Here is a 25,612-nt window from a genome sequence, read left to right as displayed (position 1 = left end):
TGAACAACAGTTTTGCTCTCAATGCTTGTAAAACAATTTTCTAAAATATTACGTAAGTGCAATAACTTACTGTACTATAGTAACTCACACAAAATATATATGAGAACATGAACACAAGTAAAAGATTACCATCATTAATTAAAAAGCCGTACAATATAGCTTAAAGCCACAAAAACCTTTCAAAATACTTGGAAACTCAACAAACCAAGAACACCCACCCCCTTCAGAAGGATCACTCAAAAACCAACCCACAAGTATCTCACAAAGATAAAGCAATACTTTACATCAAATTAGTAACATTTCAAGGGTCTTTGTAAATTACTGTAAATCAGTCCAAACATTTTTTTTTACATGCACACACAACACACAGTTTTATATTATAATAAGTATTTACTTATTTTTATTGCCCTGCTTCAGTAGTATTAGAAATGATAGGGGTGGTGTGAAAGGTGACATCATCACCGAGGGACAGACTGGGACCCCTGCAGGCTACAACAGGATGAGCTGATATACAAGCTGTTTCGCAACTACTTAAATTCTGCATATCTGATCAGTTAAGGCCCTAAGGCAAGCTGTGCCTCGATTAGGGTAGATGAGAAAGAGAATATTTACATATTAACCTGTGATTCATCCAAGAAGGCTTCATATGGGCTTCTACGTTTCTGCAGTCTTTAACACTGAGCTTTTGGTTTTGTCCTTCTCAATCCATAGAGAACTGCAGATAACAGAACATGTCTATAAATAAAGAACTTAAAACGTTTTCAAAAACATGTCGAAAAAGGTAAACAAATCAACTCTGTGTCGACCTGAGCTTCATGTGTGTTTGAGCTCTGAGAAGCACCCAACCCAGCACTGTAAACCCTACAAGCCCTAGTCAGAGACAGCTATAGGCCAACCTGAAGCACAGGGCCACTGGCGGCTCTGTTCTGTCACACAATCCCAGAAAGAATCCCTGTCCACAGATGTCCCAGTGTTAATTAAAAAGGCTGCAGCCTGGCTGTGCGGCTGTATATGGCCGTAGTGCCGGAGGGGCAGGCATTCGGCCAGAGGAGCGAGAGGGAGAGCCCTAGTGCAGTGTGGGGGCTTCTTTGAAAATGGAGCCATGACAGCTGAGGAGAAGCATGTGCAAGGCATGTTTGTTTTGCATTTATCCCCTGAGCGCAGCTGTGTGCACTGTTCTTTTCCCAGAACACCGGAACACCGTGGCCCGTTCGCACTCCCAGCAACCCCTTAGAGCGGCCTATGAGAGCACAGGGGCCCCATCTCCAAATCTCAGAAGAGCACCTCCAACCACTGAGAGACAAGCCATGTTGTCAGCAGTATGTTCATGCATCAGGCTTGAACTGCCATGTATAACTGGATCCAATCTGAGTCGTCATTTGGAAAGGGTTTCTGACCCATTGTTTGTAGATGCTGACAGTTCATCCTAGATCCTACATACCACAATATCCTAGCAGAGCTACCTAGTGTAGATGCTGACAGTTCATCCTAGATCCTACATACCACAATATCCTAGCAGAGCTACCTAGTGTAGATGCTGACAGTTCATCCTGGATCGTACATACCACAATATCCTAGCAGAGCTACCTAGTGTAGATGCTGACAGTTCATCCTGGATCGTACATACCACAATATCCTAGCGGAGCTACCGAGTGAAAGGGGAAATAATGAGGCTTGTGTTAGGGAATTAGAGATGGATTCTCCGCTTAAGGTGCATGGGGTATCATATTTGGCTTCAAATCTATGAGACCTTTTGTTTTGACTTGATCCAAATGGGAACGTGGGGAAAACAGAAAGCTCATAATGCATAAGATGATGGAACACGTCTACTATTGCTGTCACCTCCACAAATCGTGACATGGAGCCATTGAAAGCACGGAATACAGTTTGCCCCCCACATTGTTCCATGTCCACACTGAGGTGCAGGGACTGGGGATCTGGTTGTTCCCTGGGAGGGCTATAAGGGGTGGGACAGGGGGATCTGTTTGTTGCCAGGGACGGGACGGGGGGGATGGGACGGGGGACTATAGGGGGAGGGATCTGTTTGTTGCCGGGGGCTGTAATCGGATCCTCATCCTGGCATGCTGGTGGTTTTTCTTGAAATGGTCCTGCTCAGACCCCATGCCAAAGAGTTAATGAAGCCAGGCTCAAAATTCAGCCTGCTCAACTCAAGTTGTCATGCTAAAGCTGTCAGGAGGACAGCTGACCGCGGAGAATGAGGAATTTCTAACAACATACCTCTACTGTCATTGGTAAAGTGATCATGTTGATGCAAACATGGAAATAAGGTCTTTCAGAGCTCTGCTAGAGTGCTATCCAGTCTTTATGACAGCCTGCTACTCTGACACCTCTCTCATGGGACGCAGACTCTCCACATTCTTTACACACCGTCAGGAAATTCAGCATTGAACTTACATGTGTCTCTAACAGCGAAAGGCCATACATACATTGCATCTGGGACTAAGAGATGCATAAGAGCACATTGGTTTTGGAACAGAGTGGAGCTGCTAAGTGCCTACTGACGGCTCTCTCCAAGAGGAAAATAAACAGTGAGTGAGAGATGGAATAAATTTGTGCAGTACACGTTCCCCCAAGTCCATCATGACCTGCAGCCAATTCACAGCCCTCCTCTGCCTCAACAAACTGTTTCACAGGGATTCACTTCACAAGTCTTCTCCAAGTGGAAAGAGACCTGGGGTTCCCAGTATAAAACTGACTGACGGCTTCTGTGGAGAGAAAGTAATACGTCTAACAAAAGCACCAAAGGTTCTCCATTGAGAATTCCATCCCACTATAGTGAGGCTTTGCATGAAAAGAGATAGTGGTCAACATTGACGGCGTTAGTCACCATTTTATTATCCTCCCTCAAAAACTGTCTATATAATCTACACGGCCTCTCTGCTGTTCAGGGCTGCTGCTGGGTGTTATTTCTGGCAATGGGACTGGAGGGCACTTTTCCTGTAACTCGCTAGGTGGAAATGTGAGGTGAGGAAATGCCAAGGGAGGAAATGGCATGTCCACTTTGAATCTCCTCCTGCAAACAGAGCTGAGCCTGTCTGGTGCTCCCAGACCCTGTAGCCCCCAGCAGGCCTTCTGTGCACCTCTCTCATACTCACACACACCACTTCCTCATCCCCGTCCCTCTCTGGCTCAGTGACGGCCCATCAGCGGTGCAAGTAGGGCTCTCTGTCTGCCCGCACTTAAACAAACCTGGATTGATATCTGACATTTAAGTGTTGGAAGGTAGCACCAACCTAAAGTATGCTAGTGCTGACCATGCATACCAGAAACAGTAAGCTACCTTTGAAATGGTTTACCTCTTTCCCAAACTGAAGAATATGACTGATTTTATCAGCATTCTTTCAGTTAGTCTGACAGAGATGGATCGGCTTTGGGCTTGACCGTTACCTACACCCCTCGCCTTGAAGTGAAGCTGACCAAAATGACCTTAGGAAACCCAAATGTACACACAGACCCAAATCAGGCCAAATGTATGTAAATATGTGAATATCAGTTTGCAGTTTATGTGGAGAGAATAGTTGCACTTGCACACAGTCTGACAGAAAGGGACAAGGGATTCTGTGACAAAACCAGGATCTAAATGAATAAAGAAATACACACTTAAAATTTAAATATGGGGAAAACAAGAAAGTATAATAACACCTGAACAGAAAAAGCTATATTGACTCTCACTAGCAGGTGTGTTAGCAGTATCTGTACAAACAGCATTACCTGTATTAACTGAATAAGTGCAGGGATTGGTTCAAATCTATTCCGCTTTTTTGTCATTTTTGTTGTGTTTTAGTTTATAGCTACTGTATAACCAGCACATTGTTTCCAACAAGCAACCAATTCATTTGTCTCTTTAAGGATAGGTCTGATTCTTGATTTCCTGCCTCTCACCTCATGCTTTAACTACCTGACTGACTGACTGACTGAATGACTGTTGTTCATCTCTGATGTCCACTGGTCTCTCCCATCAGAGACACAAAATAAAGAAGTGCACTGTCCAGATTTGTTAGTCTCTTTTCTCTCCTCTTCAGCAATTTGCTATGGCTTTTATCATCATTATTATTTTAGATTATCAATATTTCTGTTATAGTAGCACAGACTGGCCCCCCTCTCTGCTTTGGCTTGGATTGGACGTGGTGGGGTTCCCAGAGGCCCCTGTCCTGCTGCTGTTGAGGCATCATGTTGCCCAGGAGATGGCTGCACTGTGCTCCTTGGCCTTCATACGCAAGGCGGCGATGCTGGAGGACTTGCGGTCTGGGTCCATGCTGTGCAGATCGTACCCGTTGATCCCTGACCCCATGCCAGGACCCCCAAACAGGCTGCCCATGTGTGTCTGTCCCATGTGACCCCCAGGGTTCGGGACGCCCAGGAAGTCAGATACGCCGCTGCCGGAGTGAGGGTGAGGGGTCATACAGGATGTGACTGAGTCACAGGGCACTACACAGCCTGGTACAGGAGACGCTCCGCTGCCGCCACCAATCCATGATGGGTTCTGTATCTGAAACGCAGAGAGAGGACAGCGTCTCTTTAAATACCAAAACTATGTGGGTGAGTCAGTGCTTCGTTTTTTCAGACACCCTCTGTGGACTGAATATGATTATTGCAGAATGAAGGATGTGGTGTTTTTGACATCCTGTTTACAAACTAATGTTCTAACCTAGGATACTAATGCAATACAGCACCATTTGTACAATTATTTATTGTCATGTTTTGCTTCCTCTGTAAATTTCATCAGTCTACAATGCTCACCCCCCAAAAAATTGTTAACTTGTGCACCAGCCTCCACTTCTCTTCCTTGATATTTCGCCCGGCGCGCTCAATGGCCTAAAGATGAGGTAGACCTTTTATGGTAAAACGCTTTGAAGGCTATAAAGATCAAGAAGCCTATGACACCCACCATAGTCTGTCAAATCGACTTGAATGATTCATTAACCTATCAACTCTGTGGAGCAACGTTCACATTATGGTCTACTTGTCCATAGCCTGATATTTGAACGTTGAAAACCCTATTGGAGTGTTGCTGCAGGTCGGTACATAAGTTGAAGGGAAAGACATTTCACCCCTACCTCAGTCCTTAAACACCTTGACCGGCTGTCTTAGAAATCTCCATGCTTCCTGTCACCCTCCTCCACGGACAGAGAGAGAGAGCTACGGTGGTCAGGGAGCTGATAGGGATGTGGGAGTGGGGGTGTTTGAGATGGGGGGACGGGGTAGTGGGGCTGGAGGCTCGCATGGAGTGGCCAGATGTGCACAGAGCTGCATTCCACAGTATCACACACACACACCTGCCCTCTGACCCTCTGTGCAGATGAATAATACAAGGGGGGGTTCTCTGGGTCTATGTGAGGGTGTGTCTGGCCTGTCACTGGAGCCAGCCTAACCTCACTCTCTGGGGGGCAGACAGAGAGAGGAGAGAACAGGAAGGGGAGCTGCCTCATCTGGGCCTGCTGATCTGTCTATGTATCACAGAGAAAGGCCTCCCCCTCAGCTTGAACTGCTCTCTCAAATCCTTTGTCTGTAACACCCAGAAGATGTAAGTAACCCCACTCTGCTCCTCCAAGACCGACCTCACCTCTCCACCGTGACAGCTGATGGCTGGTGAGCATTCTGGCACAAATGGTTGCTGTGTTTCACATTGATGGTGGTTGAGGAGAGTTTCCTCCTTACTATGTAAGCATTATTTTATTTTTTATTTATTATCATTATAACTTTTTATTATTATTTTTCTCCCCAATTTCGTGGTATCCAATCGGTAGTTACAGTCTTGTCTCATCGCTGCAACTCCAGTACGGACTGGGGAGAGGCGAAGGTGGAGAGCCATGCGTCCTCCAAAACACAACCCAACCAAGCTGCACTGCTTCTTGATACAACGCCCACTTAACCCGGAAGCCAGCCGCACCAAGGTGTCGGAGGAAACAAGTACACCTGGTGGCCGTGTCAGCGTGCATTGCGCCCGGCCCACCACAGGAGTTGCTAGTGCGTCATGGGACAAGGACATCCCTGCCGGCCAAACCCTCTCCTAACCCGGACGACGCTGGACCAATTGTGCGCTGCCTCATGGGTCTCCCGGTCGGGGCCAGCTGTGACAGAGCCTGGACTTGAATCCAGAATCTCTAGTGGCACAGCCAACACTGCGATGCATTGTCTTAGACCACTGCGCCACTCGGGAGGCCCAAGCATTTTATTTGAGCATTTGAAAAAACGCTATATACAGTAAATAAATTCAATTATTTTATTATGAATTATTATTACCTGTGCATAGTTCTCAGGTCTGGCTAGAAGAGGCAGCTCGTATGCCGTGGAGAAGTGTGTCCTGACCTGCTGCATCTGACCAAAGCGCTCCCTCTTCCTCCATTTGGCTCGGCGATTCTGGAACCACACCTGCTGGGCAAAGGTCAGGACTGAGTCACATAGTCACATAAGATCCATAGATACATAGTTACATTTTTTAGAGCATAGTTCAAAATTGAAAGAAGAATATAGTCATACATTTTTCCCTGAACATCCAATAGAACTAAAATAATATGTAGGCCTACAGCATAATATACAAAGCACATAACTTGCACAAACACTGTTGTGATTATAAATGTGGTGCTGTTCTGTGTCTTTTGGCTGTAAGGGGAGGAAAGAGACTGCCATGTGTCTCTCAAGCCTGGGGCTCAGTGTGTCAGTGAGGCTCTGTGAACTGTGGGCAAACACTGTACAGCAGCATTGCCAGGCACCTGAAAACAGGGACCTCCAGGGTTGGCCTGGCAGGGGAATCACAGAGAAGGGGACTCTGCCCCTCAGCCCTGGGCCTGGGCCTGTGTGCATGGCTTATTTTTTACAGTCTCCCTCTCTCAGAGAAAACAGAGACCTGGCTGGAGGTTGACGTCTGGGGGAGTTGACAGGCCTTGTGAAGGCCTCCTCTGAGTTCCCCTCCTATCAGCGCCATCAGCAGCAGGAGGTTGGGATGGAGGGGGAGATGTGGAGGGGAGATGGGGGAGTTAGTTGGGGCCGGGGCGGAGGTAGTACCGGACCCAGTAAGACTGAAGCATTCAACTTTCCACCACTTCTCAGTAGAATGCCTTTCTGATAGATACAAACAACACTATTGTTTTCTGTATGGAAAAAGGGTTCTGAGGATCACAGCCAAAGCGACTGTTCTATCTGCACAGACATCAATGTGCCGAAACTCTCAGTGGAAAAAAGTGAAAGTATGTGCTGCTCTGTAGATAAAGCAAACTATTCTTAAGCTTATAGTCTCAAAAGCAGCCAGAAATTCCTTTCCCTGTGATCCCTCTGCCTCTCAGATTAACTCCATCTATTTATTGATTCGTGAAGTGGAGACCTATTCAAAGGGGGAGCCTCCTTTATTTTGCAATCTTGATTTGTCACAGAGTTTGAACTTGGTTCTGAGGATGAGCCTTGGTCAATCAGTTAGTGGTTTACACAGCCACCGCCGTACAATTTTCCATCTCCGTCAACCAAGTATACATACACACGCACGCACGTACACACACACACGCGCACACACACGCACGCGCACACACACACACGCACGCACACACACTCACGCACACACACACGCACACACACACACACACACACACACACACACACACACACACACAAACACACAAACACACAAACACACAAACACACACACACTTTCAGAGGTATATTTAAAAAGAAGGTGAAGTAATACATTTGTTGGTCTGATTCCCTGGGCGGGTGGGCAATCAGAGAGGAGAGCAGAAAGGAAGGATCTCTAGGCCTCTAATACAGACAATGTGGAGAGGAGGTTTTTACTTGAGTACTCAAAACAAAACGTTCACAGACCCTTCCCTCCCTTTCTTTGTCTTCTGACAGGAACGGGGCAATTTTCTCATGACAAAAATGTGCTGTAATTACCTTTGACATCTGAGCCTAAAACGGTTGTTTATTGAAAGCATTATTGTGTTTAAATTTCCATCAAAGCTGGTGAAAGTGATCTGAATAGAGTCGGTCTCAGATGGACTTAGGCCTGGCGCCCTCCCCCACACAACGTCATAGGACCTATCTCAGAGCTGGGTAACCTGATATCAGCCTGACTCTGATTGCACTTTATGTCAAGGCACAAAGCACAGAGAGCACTGTCCCTCAGCTTCACATCGTCTGTTTAGAAAGCTTTACTCACTGATTACACTAATACAGGGAATATATGGTCAGGACATGGTATCACAGCATTTGTTGAGAGCACAATAACTAGCCAATTATCCCCCCTTTTTCTTTCTGCACCCCTGACATGACTGATATCTCTCCTCTTCCATTTCTTCTTTCTTTCACTCACTCATACTCTTCCTCCGTCCTTAAAACTGAGTAGGGAATTTGGGAAATTGAAAAGTGACATGGGAGAATGTTCAAACCAGAGCTTGTTTTCATTTTATGTTTAATTTCCTGACACCTAAACCCCTGGCTTTCCGATGCTCCCCCTCCAGCCCAGAGGAGTCACACAGACAAGAGAGAAGGACAGCTACGCTCCTCTCCTCTCCTCTCACTGCTGTTATCTGTCTCTTTCCTTCTCAATCTGTCTTCATGTCTTTCTTTCAACAGTCTCATACAACCCAAATACTCACTAGCTTCTATTACCAATGAAGCCCCTCTTCAACTACAATGCTAAATCATGTGGAGAAGAGATTGTAAACATTACGCTGTGATAGTTGGATGGACTCACTCCTTGGTTCACCTGCACCTTCTCCCATTGTGTCTTTTGACAGTGATCCACCAGTAGAGTTGTTGATAATGTTCGGACAGTGAGTATCTATCTACCAACAGATACGGTTTGTTTGTGTTGTGCTCACTGGGTAGTGACAGTAATTGGTAAAGACGTTGACAGCTAAAGTAGCTTAGAGACTTACCATGAGGCTTTAGTTATGTTCCAGCACAGAGAGAAAGAACAGGGAAGCTGGCAGGGAAGCTGCATGGGGATGCAGCCACTTTGAAGTCAGAGACCAGCTTTGAGGATGGATCATCTGTCACTGCTGTTTCCATACTATAGCAAGGCCCAAATGGACCTGCAAATAGTACACAATGGTGGTACACAATGACTAAGTATTTCTACCTTGTATAGTTACCCAGCTGAGTGAGCACAACATTTAATATCTAATATCATATTTACATTGTTTATTAGTATGCTTTCTGATGAGTGGCTGTCCTGTTTTATCTTAACTAAGGTCTGTAGTTTGGTCCTTTGGGGTGGCAGGTAGCCTAGTGGTTAGAGTGTTGGGCCAGTAAATGAAAGGTTGCTGGATCGAATCCCTGAGCTGACAAGGTAAAAATCTGTTGTTCTGCCCCTAGACAAGGCAGTTAACCCATTGTTCCCCGGGAAGGCTGTCATTGTAAATAAAAATATGTTCTTACCTGACTTGCCTTGTTAGATAAAAATATCCCCATGTCCAGTGAGCTGACAGCAAGGTATTCTGAGAGATGTGATGTTATTGAAACCCTTGACCTGTGACCTGTAGATGTATCTGGAGTGCATATGACTCAGAGCTCAACCAACTTCCTCCCTTTGAAACCAGTAGACAGAAAAAACAAACATTTCTCTGGCTAACTTTTATAGTCAGGCAGGTTTACAAGCTCCTCTTGTTCTGTCCCGTTAAGTGGACTAAAGAGAGGGTATTTCAGTTACAATCTGAAAAACACTGCCTTGATGAAGAAGTATTTGTTTGGAAATCTATTGACAACCACAAAACTGAAATCTCAGTGGAATTCCAATCAACAAAAACCCACTGTTCTATTAGCTTTTTAGCAGCACAAATTCTTGTGGATTTAGTTGAACAGTTTGTCCACTTTAGATGCAGAGCTCCTTTTTTCTGAGTAAAGAGCAGAAAGTCCTGTTCTTTGACTGAGAGAGGGAGTGAGAGAGAGTGTGAGAGAGAGAGTGCGAGAGAGAGAGAGAGAGAGAGTGTGAGAGAGTGTGAGAGAGAGTGTGAGAGAGAGAGAGAGGGAGTGAGAGAGAGAGAGGGAGTGAGAGAGAGAGGGAGTGAGAGAGGGAGTGAGAGAGAGAGAGAGGGAGTGAGGGAGAGGGAGAGAGGGAGAGAGAGTGTGAGAGAGAGTATGAGAGAGAGAGTGAGAGAGAGAGAGAGAGAGGGAGTGAGAGAGAGAGAGAGAGAGAGAGGGAGTGAGAAGAGAGAGAGAGAGAGGGAGTGAGAGAGAGAGAGAGGGAGTGAGAGAGAGAGTGTGAGAGAGAGAGAGAGTGAGAGAGAGAGAGAGAGTGAGAGAGAGGGAGTGAGAGAGAGAGAGAGAGAGAGAGAGAGGGAGAGAGAGAGAGAGAGAGAGAGGAGAGAGAGAGAGAGAGAGAGTGAGAGAGAGAGAGAGAGAGAGAGAGAGAGAGAGAGAGAGAGAGAGAGAGGGAGTGAGAGAGAGAGAGAGAGAGAGAGAGGGAGAGAGGGAGGGAAAGGGAGAGAGAGAGATAGAGAGAGAGAGCGGGAGAGAGAGAGAGAGAGGGAGAGAGAGAGAGGGAGGGAAAGAGAGAGAGAGAGATAGAGAGGGGGAGAGAGAGAGGGAGTGAGAGAGAGTGTGAGAGAGAGAGAGGGAGAGAGAGAGAGGGAGAGAGAGAGAGGGAGGGAAAGAGAGAGAGAGATAGAGAGGGAGAGAGAGAGAGGGAGTGAGAGAGAGAGAGAGGGAGAGAGAGGGAGGGAGGGAAAGAGAGAGAGAGGGAGAGAGAGGGAGAGAGAGAGAGGGAGGGAAAGAGAGAGAGAGGGAGAGAGAGAGAGAGCTCTAGGCTGAATAGGACTTCCTGTGTTTCACTCTCAGGGGTTTCTGGCCACTGTGCCAGCCATGTCATATAAAGATCCAGCCTGATCTCATCCCTCAGACTCTTTCACAGAGCACTTGCTATCTTTACTTTCACATGAAGTTTGTATATACAAATATTTGTGTTGGTATTGTACTGTATATCGTGGCATGTTTCCTCTGGAATAGTGCATGATGGCTGCTGCGAACCTCACAACTTACTAGAGGCTCAGGGGAAGGTTTTCACACCTACCCCCGAGACCACGGGAGGGACACATTCTTCCTGAACAGGATGTTAATGAAAGAAAAACACAATGAATCCAAGGGCATTTGGTAGACTTTGTGTGTGTAGACGTGTGTCTTTGTGTGTCTGTGTTCCGAACGAGGGGAGTCTCATCGTCTATCCACCAATGCTGGAATGTGGCAGTAGTCATTGACGGATTATATGTAAATCAAAGGTCACAGGAAGGTTGTATGTTTGTAGCCCCGGCCTGGTTAGCCACTTGCAGAGCTCAGTTCAGAGGTTCAGAAGTCCAGGGGTTCAGGTGCAGGCTGGGGTTTGGAGCTGATCAGAACCAAGCGTGTCTCCTCATATGTGGATGAAAGTCTGCTCTCTTGACAGTGAACATATGAGGCCCAGCTCCAGCCTCATCCCCTTGGGGGCCCCTGCCCTGCGTTGGCCCCTACTCCCACATTACCAGATAAATCTCACTCTCACCCTGGTGTCTTGGCGACATTATCTCTCCAAAGCCACAGATGTTGAGGGATTAATGTGATTCTATCCACAATCTCCTAGTCATTGGCTTTGTCTGGTTTTTGTTCCTCTCAATAACTAACAGCTGCCATCTGATTCGAGATAGTGTTGGTCCTTGTTCCTGTTTGGCCAGTAAAGGATGCTCAAGTATAGACCTTTACCAATTGTGCTTCTGTTTATAATGGTGATCATAACTGTTATAGATGTGTAATGAAAGGGATACTGCTAGACTGAAGTCCCAGATCTTCACAGGACCTGTGTAAGTAGCGGTTAGCAGTAGAGCTCCTCTCAGGTGAGCCAGTCTTACCTGTACCCGGGCCTCGGTCAGGTCAGTCCGGAGGGCCAGCTGCTCACGGGCGTACACATCTGGGTAGTGGGTCTTCTGGAAGACCTTCTCCAGCTCCTCCAGTTGGTAGCTGGTGAAGGTGGTGCGGTTACGCCTCTTCTTGCCCTTGTTGCTCTCACCCTCGCCCTTGTCCATGGGGCCGGCCATGTCCGAGCCTGGGCGATCCGAGGGGCCCTTCACGCCTTGATCCTTCACACTCAGGTAGCTGCCGTCCATCCCAGAGGGGTCAGAGTTCGGGGTCAGGTCAGAGTCTGTCAGTCCTGAGCTGTCTTTACCTGGAGAGAGGATGAGAGAAGGAAGGTGTTAGAACACAATATATCTCGTACTGTGATCAATTATTATGGATGTGGTTATTATTGACACCATATGTTTTGGGACTGATGTGCAACAGAAAACTAATTTAGACTGTGTTTACAGTATTATATAGCACTAGCACAAGCACCAAATGACTCTTTCAGCATGTTGTTCTTTGAAAGCTCCCTAGCCAGTTAGTTCCAGGTCTGGACTCTGGTTCATGGTGTGGTTAGGAGTGGGGGTGTAAGCTGTGTGACTCCCAGAACACTCCCTCCATACTGCTGCTCATAAATCATGGAAACAGACACCCCGGCAGGCAGTAATTGCAGAATAATAGAAAATTACAGATTTTCACATCTCTCTCTCTCTCTCTCTCTCTGTCTCTCTGTGTGTGTTTTTCTTCCTCTCTGTTCTCTCTGTGTGTCTCTCTCCGTGTGTGTACTTCTCTCTCTCTGTGTGTCTCTCTCTGTGTCTCTCTCTATTTCTCTCTCTCTCTGTCTCACTCTCTCTCTCTCAGTATGGTTGGGGTTGGAGTCAGGTCTTACGCTGGGGGAACTCAGGTCTTTGACGCAGACACGTGGGCCGGGCGTGGTCTGTGGTGCGGCTGCAAGCTGAAGCTCACTTAGTAACACGACCAAACTAACCCGGCAACAAGAGTGTCAGTGGCAATTTGCTGGACGGTAATTTGTAGCGAGGGGAAACACACACAGCAGCCTAGCCGTGAAACCTCAGTCAGCCTACTGATCATAAATTCCCATGATGCTGTCTGTTGCCAGTGTGCCGTTCGTCCATTATTCCACAATAGTGCCAATCTTCTGTGCCCTGCAATCACCACCAGTGGATCATTAAACTCTCTTCATTACGGCTTCTATTAAGGGGTTTGGGGTCCTGGGAAGGCAATGTGTTGTCATGCTCACTCATATGAACTGCAAACCCTCCCCCTTGGGCTCTAGGCTGTTCAAGGGGGTATAGAATATGGTTTGGGGTCCAAGCCAAACCTCACATCTGCTTCTCAACCCCTCTGCTTGGTGACGTCCCCTCTGGCTCGGTCTAGTGGTGAGTCCAGGCACTACACTCCCCTCTGTTTAGCTTAGCTCTAAGAGACAGGGAATTATTTTAGGGAGCCCAGGGTTGGGATGTGCTCATTTCTTATCTGAGGCTGGGGTAAAGCCTTGTCAAGTTAGAGCCAGGGGGTGTAGGTGTGCGTGTGAGCTTCTGGTGTGCGTACTGCTTTCAACACAGCAGGGCAGCATGCCCCCCGGCCCTCCACACAGAGCCTTGTTGGGTAATGTGCTGCAAGGTGAGGGGACCTGATAGCTCATCTGATGATACACACACCCTCGGTCCCCCGCCCTACACACCTTTCAAGGACTTGGGTAAAGGGAGCCGCATAACAGTCAATGACACCATGAGAAATACAAGCCTTGTGCTGTTGGGTTTGTTTACACCAGGGGCCACATTTAGGGAAAGCCCCTCTTCCTACCATAACATTGTAATTAAGTTGTTCACTTATACCAATCACTGTTGCACTGTTATGTTTCACCCGTCTGATTCTCAAAACCTCCAACTCTCATTCTGTCTGTTATTATCATACTGTAAGTTAGAGCTTTTCCCTCAGAGTTGGATATGAGGAAAAAGATTACTCCTGGTGTTGGTAAATAATTGTGAGGGTCTGATTTGAACCGTCTCACTCTCTCTGGCCGTGTCAGTTTGCCTTCCCTGGGCTGCTGCCAAGCACCCTGGCCACTGTGGACTGTCAGGCAGGCAGCATCGACCGGGGCCCGGGCCCTGGCCAGGGGTATAATGGCTCCCACATTGCCTGCTGCCTGCCCAGGACTGACACATCCTGTTAAGCCTGAGACGAGCGAGCTCAACGCATTTACCAAAACGTAATCATTTCTAGTTATTCCCTCATCATATGTCCTGTACCGAAGGTCCCGGTGGCTGTCAGGCTGCTTGAAATCAACGACTCTCTGCATCTGATCAAAGACTCTTGTTTATGCCCTGTGTCATTGATGGTTTTTGGCAGAGGCAGGGTACTGTGACAATCTCCTGCTTGTTATCCGTGCCCACTGAGAGTAATTGGCATGGAGAGGTCCTTCTGAAATCGCAGAGACAATATTTTCTCCAACTCTTCCATGGAGGTAAAGAGTTTATCAGTCATCACTAAAAGTAGTCATCACTAAAGTATTTCAGAAATACAGTATCATCAAATCAAATCAAAATTGTATTTGTCACATACACATGTTTAGCAGATGTTATTGCGGATGTAGCGAAATGCTTGTGTTTCTAGTTCCAACAGTGCAGTAATATCTAACAATTCACAACAATACACACAATACACACAACCTAAAAGTAAAATAATGGAATTAAGGAATGTATGAATATTAGGATGAGCAATGTCAGAGTGGCATTCCTCACTACATTTCATGATCAATGATTGGGGAGGCAGACATTTCCATTTAGCATCATGGTGGATTTTCCTGAAAATAACTGATACTCAGACACTTTCACCGTAGCTGATTGGATTAACAATCATATTTGGGCTTAGTGAAAGTATGATATGTTATATAGTGTATAAAACAAAGACACTTCTGTCTCTATGACAGGATATGTTCTGACATATCAGTAGTTACAGTTAACCCCCCTCTCATTTTCACCTTTCACCTGTTATACAGGTCTAGATCTCAGCATCCCTGATACAATACTTGGAAGCAAGCAGACAATAAACTCCTCAGTCCCTTCTGCTAAAACCTCATAGCGTGTTTCCCATTTAGAGGAATCTGCTCTACAACAGTGTTCACTGATTTTTTTTATTTTTTTTTACTTTGGATCCAAGATTCCACATCAGTTCCAATTACAGCTCTCTGACGGAGAGAGGCACGTCTGGAGCCCATTGTTCTTTGTCTGCCCCAACCCTGTTAGGGATCTGACATACCAAGTCTACAGTGACTGTACAACTGCTGTGATCTAAAATTGAAAAAGCTTCCCTGTTCCCTTCCAGTTGTATAACTGCTGTCTTATGCTATTTGTATGTTTGTTTAAAGTAAGAAATAATGAGATGTGATACAGAACTGTGGCTGTGTCCAAGTACAGGATAGTTCAGAACTGAAATCTTCATATTATTCTTTACAATGTCAAGGAAACAGAATACTCTACTAAATCAGTCCAGATCTGACCAAGCTGAAACCAAGAGGGTCTGAAAGCAGAGTTCATCAGTGGGTGAGAGAGAATAGGGGTGAGGTTAAACCAGAGAACTAATTGGCAGTTTAACCCTAATAGTATTCACACCTGCCTGCAGAGCAACCCAGGGTCTTGTAAACCCATTTCAATAGCGTTTTCATTTCCCCACAAAAAATGTCTTCAAATGTAATTTTATATTTTGCACTCTAAGTCTTTTAAAAAGTTGTGTCCACAGACAATATAAAAATACGAGTAATAGATATGATCATCATAGCAGCTATGCTATGAGGGGTAAATGACTATAGTTCCTGCCCTTGGATATCCGTGCTGGACCCCTTAAAGTTAGCAAGGGTCAGACCTTCACTGGGGACAGACGTTAAGTCGCTGTCAAAAACGAGAGGGGAACATCAAAGTGTAATTTAACTGGCAGTAAAGCGACAGGGCGCCTCCCCAGCCTCTTTATTGAAAAGGTTGGCTAGGGTCAGCTCACAGCATTTAAAAGAAACACTATAAATTAGACACCCTGCGGTGACTGAGAGCGATTAATGGCTAAATATTCCCAAACCCAAAGAAATATCCCTAAATATTAGAAAATGTAAATAAAAGAGATTAAGTGTGTGTAGTCTAGGCTTGAAAGATCCCTGTTTTGACTGGACCCAGGAAGCAGAGGTAATTTGTGTAAGCTGTTTTCTCTGCTAAGCATTTATTTGTAACTCTAATTTGGTTTGTTTTCCCTTCTTAAAATATGGATTGAATCGTAATGGGAAGCTTTGTGCTCTGAAGTCCCGCCAACTCTGGGAATTCCTCTCTTCCTGCTCGTTCCGCTGGCTGTGAGGCTGTTACATAAAGACAGACACACTAACTAACACAGGTAGTGGATGGAGAGACTGACTGGTGTGTTGAGATGTAAACTTTATCATGCCTACACCATGACGAATGAAAAGTGATGTGAGAGACATTGATCCATTTTATTGCAACCCGTGAGTGTGTCACCACAAGGCATTAGCATGGGGAGAGCCTTATTAGCAAGCCTTCTGCCTACACGGCCATTTGCAAAACCAGAGCTAATCGCCTACCCAAAGGCAGATGGAGTCGAGTCTCAGTAGTTCTTATAAACCAGTCCTTCTTAAACGATCTTGTTTCTGGTCAGGAGCACCATGACACCACTACGAATAGCACCGCAGTATGAGTAGGCTATGGTGTCAATTGCAGTCATTGAAACAGTTCAAGGTTAGCCTAAGTTGGTGCTCACTAGGCCCATGCCTTTCTCATAACCCTGCTGCCCTCTCATATGCCTGACGCCGTAAACAAAACCTCAGCTAACGGATGAGAACGTTCCATAAGTACTTCTCTGACTAGCTTATAGCTACAGTAGTTTGGGAGCATCTGATAGGTAAGCGTCCACTTTGAAGTCAAACACTGAGAGGGATGATTCATCCCATCAGGCTGCTGTGAGGTGCACGCGCTGCGCCAAAAAACAACTGCTATGGGAGCGCATCCATAAAGCCTGAGACACTGATAAATCACCCCTCTCTCTTCAAGGTTCTTTATCTGTCTGAGAGTCTCTCTCAGGCCCTAGAGCATGGCAGGATCTCCACTAGCCTGAGACTGGGCTAGGGTCTACTCAGTGCCTTTTCCACAGTTTGGCTAGCTCTAAAACAAGGTCAAAACAGTGTTAGACAATTACACATAAGGAACAAAGCTCTATTTGTCTTTCTGAAACCAACTTATTAGCATATCTGGAAACACTTTCCCCTGCTCTTATACCCATGTAAATACACAGTAATAACTGTAACAACACTGTAAGTTGTGTTGGAGATATAATACCCAGTGTAATGCAAAGTTCATGCAAAGTAATATTTGACTGCGTACGCTGTGGTTTTAACCAGTACTGTACTGAAATGACTAAAAGCCTTCATGTTATTTGAATGAGTGCAGAGGGAGACCCCTTGAGAGGGGAAGGCTTCTTAATGTGAGATCCTCTCAGTTTATCTAACAGTTGACGTTATGTTCCCTCCTCCTTTCCCAGTGAGGTCTGAATCTCTCGGGTGATGTTAAAAACCACAATGAAGCAAACACACATTTTACGAGTGCACGGGAATGCCATAATAAAAGACAGGTTGGTCACTGTCCTCTTAGCATCATGTGGATTCCACTTCTGACAATGGCATTGTTATACTGAAGTAAATACAATGTGGAAAGAGAACTAGATTGTCCTTGGTGGTCCAAATTGTTAATCACTTGTAACTAATCAAAAATGATCATCTACTTGTGAAATAATATATCATTTCATTTAGGCTTCTTAAAGTTCTTTACATCAGCTCCCATGTGAACTTACATAGTACTCATGAGGAAACACCATGTGAACTTACATAGTACTCATGAGGAAACACCATATGAACTTACATAGTACTCATGAGGAAACACCATGTGAACTTACATAGTACTCATGAGGAAACACCATGTGAACTTACATAGTACTCATGAGGAAACACCATGTGAACTTACATAGTACTCATGAGGAAACACCATGTGAACTTACATAGTACTCATGAGGAAACACCATGTGAACTTACAGAGTACTCATGAGGAAACACCATGTGAACTTACATAGTACTCATGAGGAAACACCATATGAACTTACATAGTACTCATGAGGAAACACCATATGAACTTACATAGTACTCATGAGGAAACACCATGTGAACTTACATAGTACTCATGAGGAAACACCATGTGAACTTACATAGTACTCATGAGGAAACACCATGTGAACTTACATAGTACTCATGAGGAAACACCATGTGAACTTACATAGTACTCATGAGGAAACACCATGTGAACTTACATAGTACTCATGAGGAAACACCATGTGAACTTACATAGTACTCATGAGGAAACACCATGTGAACTTACATAGTACTCATGAGGAAACACCATGTGAACTTACATAGTACTCATGAGGAAACACCATGTGAACTTACATAGTACTCATGAGGAAACACCATGTGAACTAACATAGTACTCATGAGGAAACACCATGTGAACTTACATAGTACTCATGAGGAAACACCATGTGAACTTACATAGTACTCATGAGGAAACACCATGTGAACTAACATAGTACTCATGAGGAAACACCATGTGAACTTACATAGTACTCATGAGGAAACACCATGTGAACTTACATAGTACTCATGAGGAAACACCATGTGAAATAATGTGATTCAATGGGTAGTTCATAGATAAAAGCAAAAAGCTTATAATTTCAGTTCTTGTGATGGGTGCCACTGTCCAGGCCAATGGACATGCTAACTTTTTACTGTACTATAACGTCTGAGAAAATGTATACACAGTTGTTGATATTACAGACTCTAATCTTCTGGGATATTCTTTGTGCTGGACGTCTGATCAGTAAGCATCTTCTGAATGCCTCAACTATGGAGGGTTTAGTTACACAGCAGAGGATCTGACTGCCGGGCTGAGAGAAGGCCTGGAGTACGAGGTTCAATGTAGCCCTGTCGCACTCCAGCCGGCAGATTGAGCTTAATGTAAATTGCTATGCCAAAACACGAGTTAACTGGTAAAATGATCCTAGGTCCTTGTCACCTCTAGTCATGTCAGCAACCTGCTGAAGTGTGTCCTGGTTCTCCAGGCTTCGCAGCACTTCCATGGCTGGTTTCTATTACCCGCTGCTCATATCAATCAGCACAGACGGACAGAAAGGAAGGTTCAAATGGTTGTGCTGTACTAAAGACGGTAGAGAGAGAAAGGGCAGCAGATGGGGTGTTGGTGGCTTCAGTCTAGATTGAAAGGATCTCACAGGACAGTTGATTCACACCTCCTGTATCCTCCCACTCTTTGAGTGAAAACACAATATTGTAACCACAACTCACAACAAAGGATTTTCGTCTCTCTATCCATAACTCACAAATAGTTAATTGGAAAAGGTGACTGCCGGGCTGATGTTAAAGTAAATAGCGATCTTGACTACAAATGTTACGAAAACATAATGTATGTTTCTGTTTGGATCCTTTTGGGTTTTAGATCAATTCTCTATGAAGAAATTTGGGGTACAGCTCTTCTAAAAAGGTCAGGAAACCATAAAGGTCTCTGTATCCTGTCCTCAGGGAAGACGGTCAAGCACCATAAGAGGAAAACTTCTGTTGCTTCAAGAAAAATATGAAGATATTCATGTTCCTAGTTTGGAGGTTACGTTCTCAGTAAGTATTCTGACCACTCTTGACACTGCAGAGAAGCCAAGGATAGCTATCTCTGACAATGTGCATTGTTTGTGTGTGTCAAACCAAGTGAAGAAACAATCTATTATTACATCTTATTCTATTCTACTATATATTTTAATGTAAAAAAACACAATCCCCCAATTTAAAGGCCACCTGTTGTCAGATTTTATCAGGTTGAATTTTGTCCACTCTCCCTGAGATGTTTAGAGCCAGGCCCTAAATATCCTACTGCCTAGAGGAGAGGAGTCTGGTTTATGGAGCCTGGAGTCCAGTGGAGTTACAGGCTTTAATCACTGCATGTAGACCCGGCTATGAAAGGGACTGCTCTCCCCTACTGCTAATGCACAGACCTTGTATGTGTTGTCCCTGAAGTAGCATACTGTTGGTCCAGGACTGCTGGACCTGAGAGAACTTCAATGTAACCGGACTGATGGGCCCTAGAAAGTGTCCCATTGTTTTATCTTAAGAGGTTTGAATGGAGGAATGGTTGAAACCATGCCATGTGTTACCCTGTACACCCACTAAATCATTCCCTGATCATTTCAGTCACTTGCAACCCACCCCATAACTTATATTGTATTGGTGACATGTTGTGTATTTGTGTGCGGCACTTGTTTAGCAAGGTTACACAATCCAGTCACCTCTTGGACACGCAGGGACTGCCTGTGCTTACTGGGGGCTGGACTTTGAAAGTATGAAAATAACTGGGGGAAGTGCAGATGTACATCTGAGTCACATTAATGGTGGAGGTCTCCTGTAGTGCTGAGACGTTCTGCTCTTTAACGCTCGCTCTATCTGAGTCAGTCATACCTGTGGTCCGGCAAGGCTGCTGCAACGGTGGTGTCCACTGTAAAAACGTGCACGGTCTACCCAGCCAGGGTCCTGTGATACCATAGGACAGGGTTTCTCAAACTTGGTCCTGGGCCTCCCCTGGGAGCATGTTTTTTTTTGTCCTAGCACTACACAGCTGATTCAAATAACCAAAGCTTTATGATGAGTTGGTTATTTGAATAAACTGTGTAGTGCTAGGACAAAAAGAAACGGGTTCCCAGAGGGGGGGCCTAGGACCAAGTTTGGGAAACCCTGCCATAGAACATCACATTTTACTGGGTCCTTTGTTTTGAAAGGTCATATAACAATTTTGATTGGTCTTATCATGGAAAGAAAATAGTCTAATATTGTTGAATTCGAATGTGTGATCTGTTGTAAAATATTAGATATGTCCTTTGGTGTAAACTTTATTTTTAGTGGCTCACTTATTGCTTTAATAAGATATATTAGGACGGCATCATAAGGCTAAGTATTATTTATAGCGGTTTGTTTGAGATTAACAGCAGAAATAATTGTATTTACATCAAACCGAGTGTGCGACGTTATGTAGACTACAGGCCACCGGCAAGTTCAGCCGAACGCAAAAAGAAACAAACTCACTTGAAATCTCCCGAAAACAGCGCTGGTATTATGTTCAAAGGTCCCCGCGGTGTCTAGTGGGAAATATTGTAAAGACTGTGACTCCGGGAATGTCAGCCTACCTGCTTAAACCTGATTGAAGTAATAACTCACGAAGTCTCCGTTGAATTTCCTGCCATGACTTATACCTGTGGTCGAAACTTCCTATACCAGGTTTAGAGTCTTTAAAACGTGACCCTAAATAATATCTCGTGAGTGATTATGTGATATGCTAGGTTTATAGAACATCAAAACTCTTCCCCCGGACAAAAACGCATTCCATTGCAAATATGACCCCGAGTTGATAGGAAAGCGTGACAATGTGTTTGTTTTTTTAGTATAGGTCTATGTGATTCAAACGCACTTTCACATCGATCATTCAAATTCCAGCCCGTGTCTATGCGTTTTCATTAGTTGACTTTGTATGTGCCGAGCATATTCGTAATTTTTTACAGGTTTATGTGCAGGCCTAGGCCTGATCTTTTCAGCGCTATATTACGCACGCCTCTCCTGTGAGTCATTACGTACCAAATGTTAAGCAAGGTAATAACACAGGATTGGAAATTAAATATGTGAAAAACGGAATATTATGTTAAATTTGAATAACTTGTAGGCTTAATGTTATCGGCATACCACGTTTGGGTTCAACTTTGGATCAGAGTATTTGCTCATTTATTTCAGGTGAATATTTTCTTGTTCAGAACTATCTAAATATTGGAAGCTATATAATGACACAATAATAGGCAACTTGTCGCTTTTTGAATAATAAAGATGTGCATACGGTAAATGACTTCTAATTCATCATAATATGCTCAGATGGTTAACTATTGTTTAGCTATTATTAATATTATTGTTATTATCATTATTATCAGTAGTAGAAGTCGTATTCCCATAGATTCCCAGCAGTGATCGATCAGTCGTATACTCTTGACAAAGCAAGTGTCCGGTGTTCGTGTGTTGTTGTCTAAAGTTATTTGATTAAACCAAAGAGATTCAATAAGATCTGCACAGCATACCATCATTAATAAATCTTGGATGGCTATGCTATGTTACGTCACCCGTTTAAACTAATTATGTAGTGAAGAAAAGACTGATTGGTTTATGTGCTTTCATTAAGGTTTACAGAAATCCTATTCTGGCACATTAGTGGCATGTTTTCAGTGCCCAGCCCTCCTCCGTAACTCAGCTATAAATACTTAATTATGTAATAATAATATTATTACTGTTATGATGATGATGATGATGATAGTCTAGTCATCAACAATAATATCATCTTTATCCTCATTAATATCATCCTGATCCTCATCATGGTAGCCATTAGCCAACAGTAAGAACAGCATGGCAAAGTTTAACTAAAGTTTCTTCATGTGCACTTTTTCTCACGTTGGCCCGCCCGCTAGACCAGACAATTGATCAATGTCTTCTCTTTGACAGCAGTGATTCAGTGCTTTCGCTTTTATATTGATATCTCAACTCGTTATATCCTCTTTGGTTGTGTCCCCGTTTGTTCATTTTCACGAAGGACAGGACTCCCTCCTGTCGTTTTCACTAGATATTCATTAGAATATCTGTAATAGTGAATCGTCAACAAGTTTGGTGAAGCCTGTACTTTCGTTTAATCGAAAGTTAGAATATTGATGAAAATGGTTATAGCTATTCCAATTTCATTCTATAATTTCAGCAATCTGGCATTTGATTTGAATTTGGATGTCGTTTATGTTAGCAGCACTGTCCAGTGTCCATACGTTCACTGTGCATGCATCTTTAGTGTCGTTTTTTTATTTATTTTTTTACTGTTTTTCTATAAACGGATGTTATTGTTATGTTATAAGTCAGATGTAATGGGTATTACATTTAAATTACACAGATGAATGGAAAAATACTTACGTTTTTCTCACAGAGCGCTTGGTTGATTTTCGGGCATGATTAATTAAGGATTATTGAAATTGGTGATTTTTACTTATTCTTGCGCTACATTCAAGTTAATGTTACCTATAGCGTTCAATAAGCTATCATGTGGTTCGATCAATGTCTATGCGCTCTTACCTTTTGTAATAAAACATTTGAAGAATGTGCGTTTAAATTAAGGAACGTTGGACATCTTTGATCTAAATGTAGCCTAAACCTGAGACAGAATTGGGCCAAATTGAATGAACATGTTTTAGAAATTAGCTAACTCCTCATACATTAATAGCAATTGGTTTATAGAGACTTCGAAACGTGAGACTGACATATAATTATTTGGCAGAAAGTCTTAGGCATATTTTGCCTGTATTATAATTTTAGCACTGCTTTAGTCTTGTTGAAGTAAACCATTTTCTTGAGGATTCATGGCCTACGTATCGAATATCATCTGGCTTTGGTCACTGACTTCTCAACCATAAACAACAAATGAATCACGTTTGAAATTTGTAATAACTCCTACAAAAATTCTTAGCACTTGTAGCCACTCTCCTGAGAGGTTCCAGAAAGCTTTTACCGCTGTATTTGATGCTTCCCTCCAGTTCATCATCTGAGAAGCCGCTCTACGTCCGTGGGTTTTCATCTCCCCCACAAGTTGCTCGCAGATGGTTAGAGAAAGCGCTGGATTTTGCGGTATTTGTGTTAAATTTATAGCATGGGCGGATTTTTCCTGCGCTCAAGATGTGCCCTTTGCTAGACCTCTGCAGAATATCTTCAACATAAAGATATAGTTCGGTAAATCAGTATAGGATATTATTTCTTATTAAGAATTAAGAATTGCATGTAGGTATTTTTCACATGACATATTAATGTAATGCATGGCAACTGTGGGTTTCCAGTTGCACAGTTAAAGGTTGTATTTCATTGTAAAATAAACAAATATTGCTTAAGAGCTTGTGATCCGTTATATTTTATTGTATGGTCATACAAACATCTATAAGGTCACCAATACCCAAGTCACGATAACGCAACGTTTCTGCAGAGTGCACGTAGGCTATTGTAGGCTAGAGGACTTTACAGTGTTATTTTGTCAGTTCACAAAATCAGGCTGTTTGATCAGAAATTTTTTAGTCACAAACTTCAATTCACCATAGGCTATCAGTTTGGGCAATATTTTCTATAAGAATCTGACTATCTTTACCTTGATATCATATAGGTGCCGAAACGTGTGTGTGTGTGTGTGTGTTTGTGTGAGTGGGTGTGGGTGTATGTCATCGATGGATTCTTAACATTTGCAAACTCCCCCAACATCTATTGCTCATGAGACAATATTGAGTATTTAGCCTATAGATGTCAAGAGACTAGGGATAATAATATTGGTCCGCTGATAAACTATTGCACATAATAAAGTAAATTCGACGCTCGGTAATTATTCATTCTTGAAAACGTGTTAATTCAATTGTCCGATTCAGATTCAATATTAAGGATTGTAATGCAGATTATCGCATTAAATATAGCCTAATTTAATTCAATCGTCAGAGGGAAAACATGATAGTCGGGAAGGTTATGCCTCTTCGTAATTGTGTTACAGGGGATAGTTGTGGCCGTAATATTGGTAGTAAGTTGTGAAGTCCATCACATTGAGTTTGTAAAGACTCATGCATTGACAAATGTTCATATGCGATTAGTGATATTATCCTAACACCCGGGATGATAGCAGACGTGATTACTTCACCCATTTCTTTTATTTTATCGTCGGTTCTGATTATTGGAAGGAATTTCTCAACGTACAGGAAACTGTTTACGAGGCATGTGGAGACATGCATAACGTTCCCAACTTCAAGAAGAAAATACGCAAAACATCCCTCATAATTGGGGGAATAGTCAGTCAAGTGAACAGATATTAACACCGAGCAATGTATACAGAACACAAGCACAATTTCGGTTGTCATTTGATATGGTTTTTCCATAAGAGTAAAGAATAAGGGACACGGGACACCTCTGTTCGTTTGAAACAGAACTGTGGTTTACTCACCATAGCAGGGAATGAGCGCTCCGTTGTGTCCGCTTTCTTGGTGCAGTTTGCCTCCTTCGGGGGGGGTTTTGCAAGAAGACCTCTGCATGAAGAGGTGGTATTTGTTAAAGGTGCCTTCTCCAGCGGTGGCATCCAATGACTGACACTCCTGTTGGAATGGGCTCCGAGACTTTTCTCCGTAAGCCTGACCTTTGTTTGGCAGGAAAGTGGGGCTGTATTTGGTGTCACTTACTTGGAATGTCCTAAACGGGTTCGTCGGATGATCCCTACCTTGCGGTGCAGAGGGGCTATAATATGAATCCATGGATGTCATATCGCAGTATGAGACGCACGTCTCGGCGTTCATGCCTAAAAAAGTTACTGGGAGAAAAAGACGACCAAACTTTTTTCTTTCTTTCCGTTTTGGAAAGGGAAGCAAACAGATACCCTCACTCTCTCTCCCTCTTCCACATACGGATGAACACACACATACACACTGTCACGCACACACACATACACTGGCGCGGCAGCTGTGTTTGGTTATAAAACGATTCAGATGTTTTCCAGGAACCACTCGCTGACCAAAAGCTAAAAACTCCCCTTAAGGTTTAGAGGAGTAACAAAAATGCGTCTTTCTTCAGAAGATGCAACCCAGA

General features: G+C 43.9%; 1 protein-coding gene across 1 annotated transcript; it reads right to left on the bottom strand.

Annotated features, from left to right (window-relative positions):
- Window positions 1–40: 40 nt before the first annotated feature.
- LOC135557947 (homeobox protein aristaless-like 4) lies at window positions 41–25,612 on the bottom strand. The gene is made up of 4 exons (XM_064991681.1): window positions 24,978–25,612; window positions 11,832–12,145; window positions 6,265–6,393; window positions 41–4,510 (listed from the first exon to the last, which is right to left on the bottom strand). The coding sequence occupies exons 1-4, from the start codon at window positions 25,321–25,323 to the stop codon at window positions 4,190–4,192; spliced, it is 1,110 nt and encodes a 369-aa protein (XP_064847753.1). The 5' UTR covers window positions 25,324–25,612; the 3' UTR covers window positions 41–4,189.

The sequence above is a fragment of the Oncorhynchus masou genome, chromosome 2 (genome assembly GCF_036934945.1).
Source record: "Oncorhynchus masou masou isolate Uvic2021 chromosome 2, UVic_Omas_1.1, whole genome shotgun sequence".
In the NCBI taxonomy this organism is placed as follows: domain Eukaryota; kingdom Metazoa; phylum Chordata; class Actinopteri; order Salmoniformes; family Salmonidae; genus Oncorhynchus; species Oncorhynchus masou.
This window is presented reverse-complemented; position numbering and strand designations above follow the sequence as displayed.

Coding starts and splice junctions, on each gene's coding strand:
- LOC135557947 (XM_064991681.1), bottom strand. CDS start 25,323: ATGAACGCCGAGACGTGCGTCTCATACTGCGATATGACATCCATGGAT. Junction 6,394..11,831: donor TGACCGAGGCCCGGGTACAG/GTAAGACTGGCT, acceptor TTTGCCCAGCAG/GTGTGGTTCCAGAATCGCCG. Junction 4,511..6,264: donor GACCTGAGAACTATGCACAG/GTAATAATAATT, acceptor TCTGCGTTTCAG/ATACAGAACCCATCATGGAT.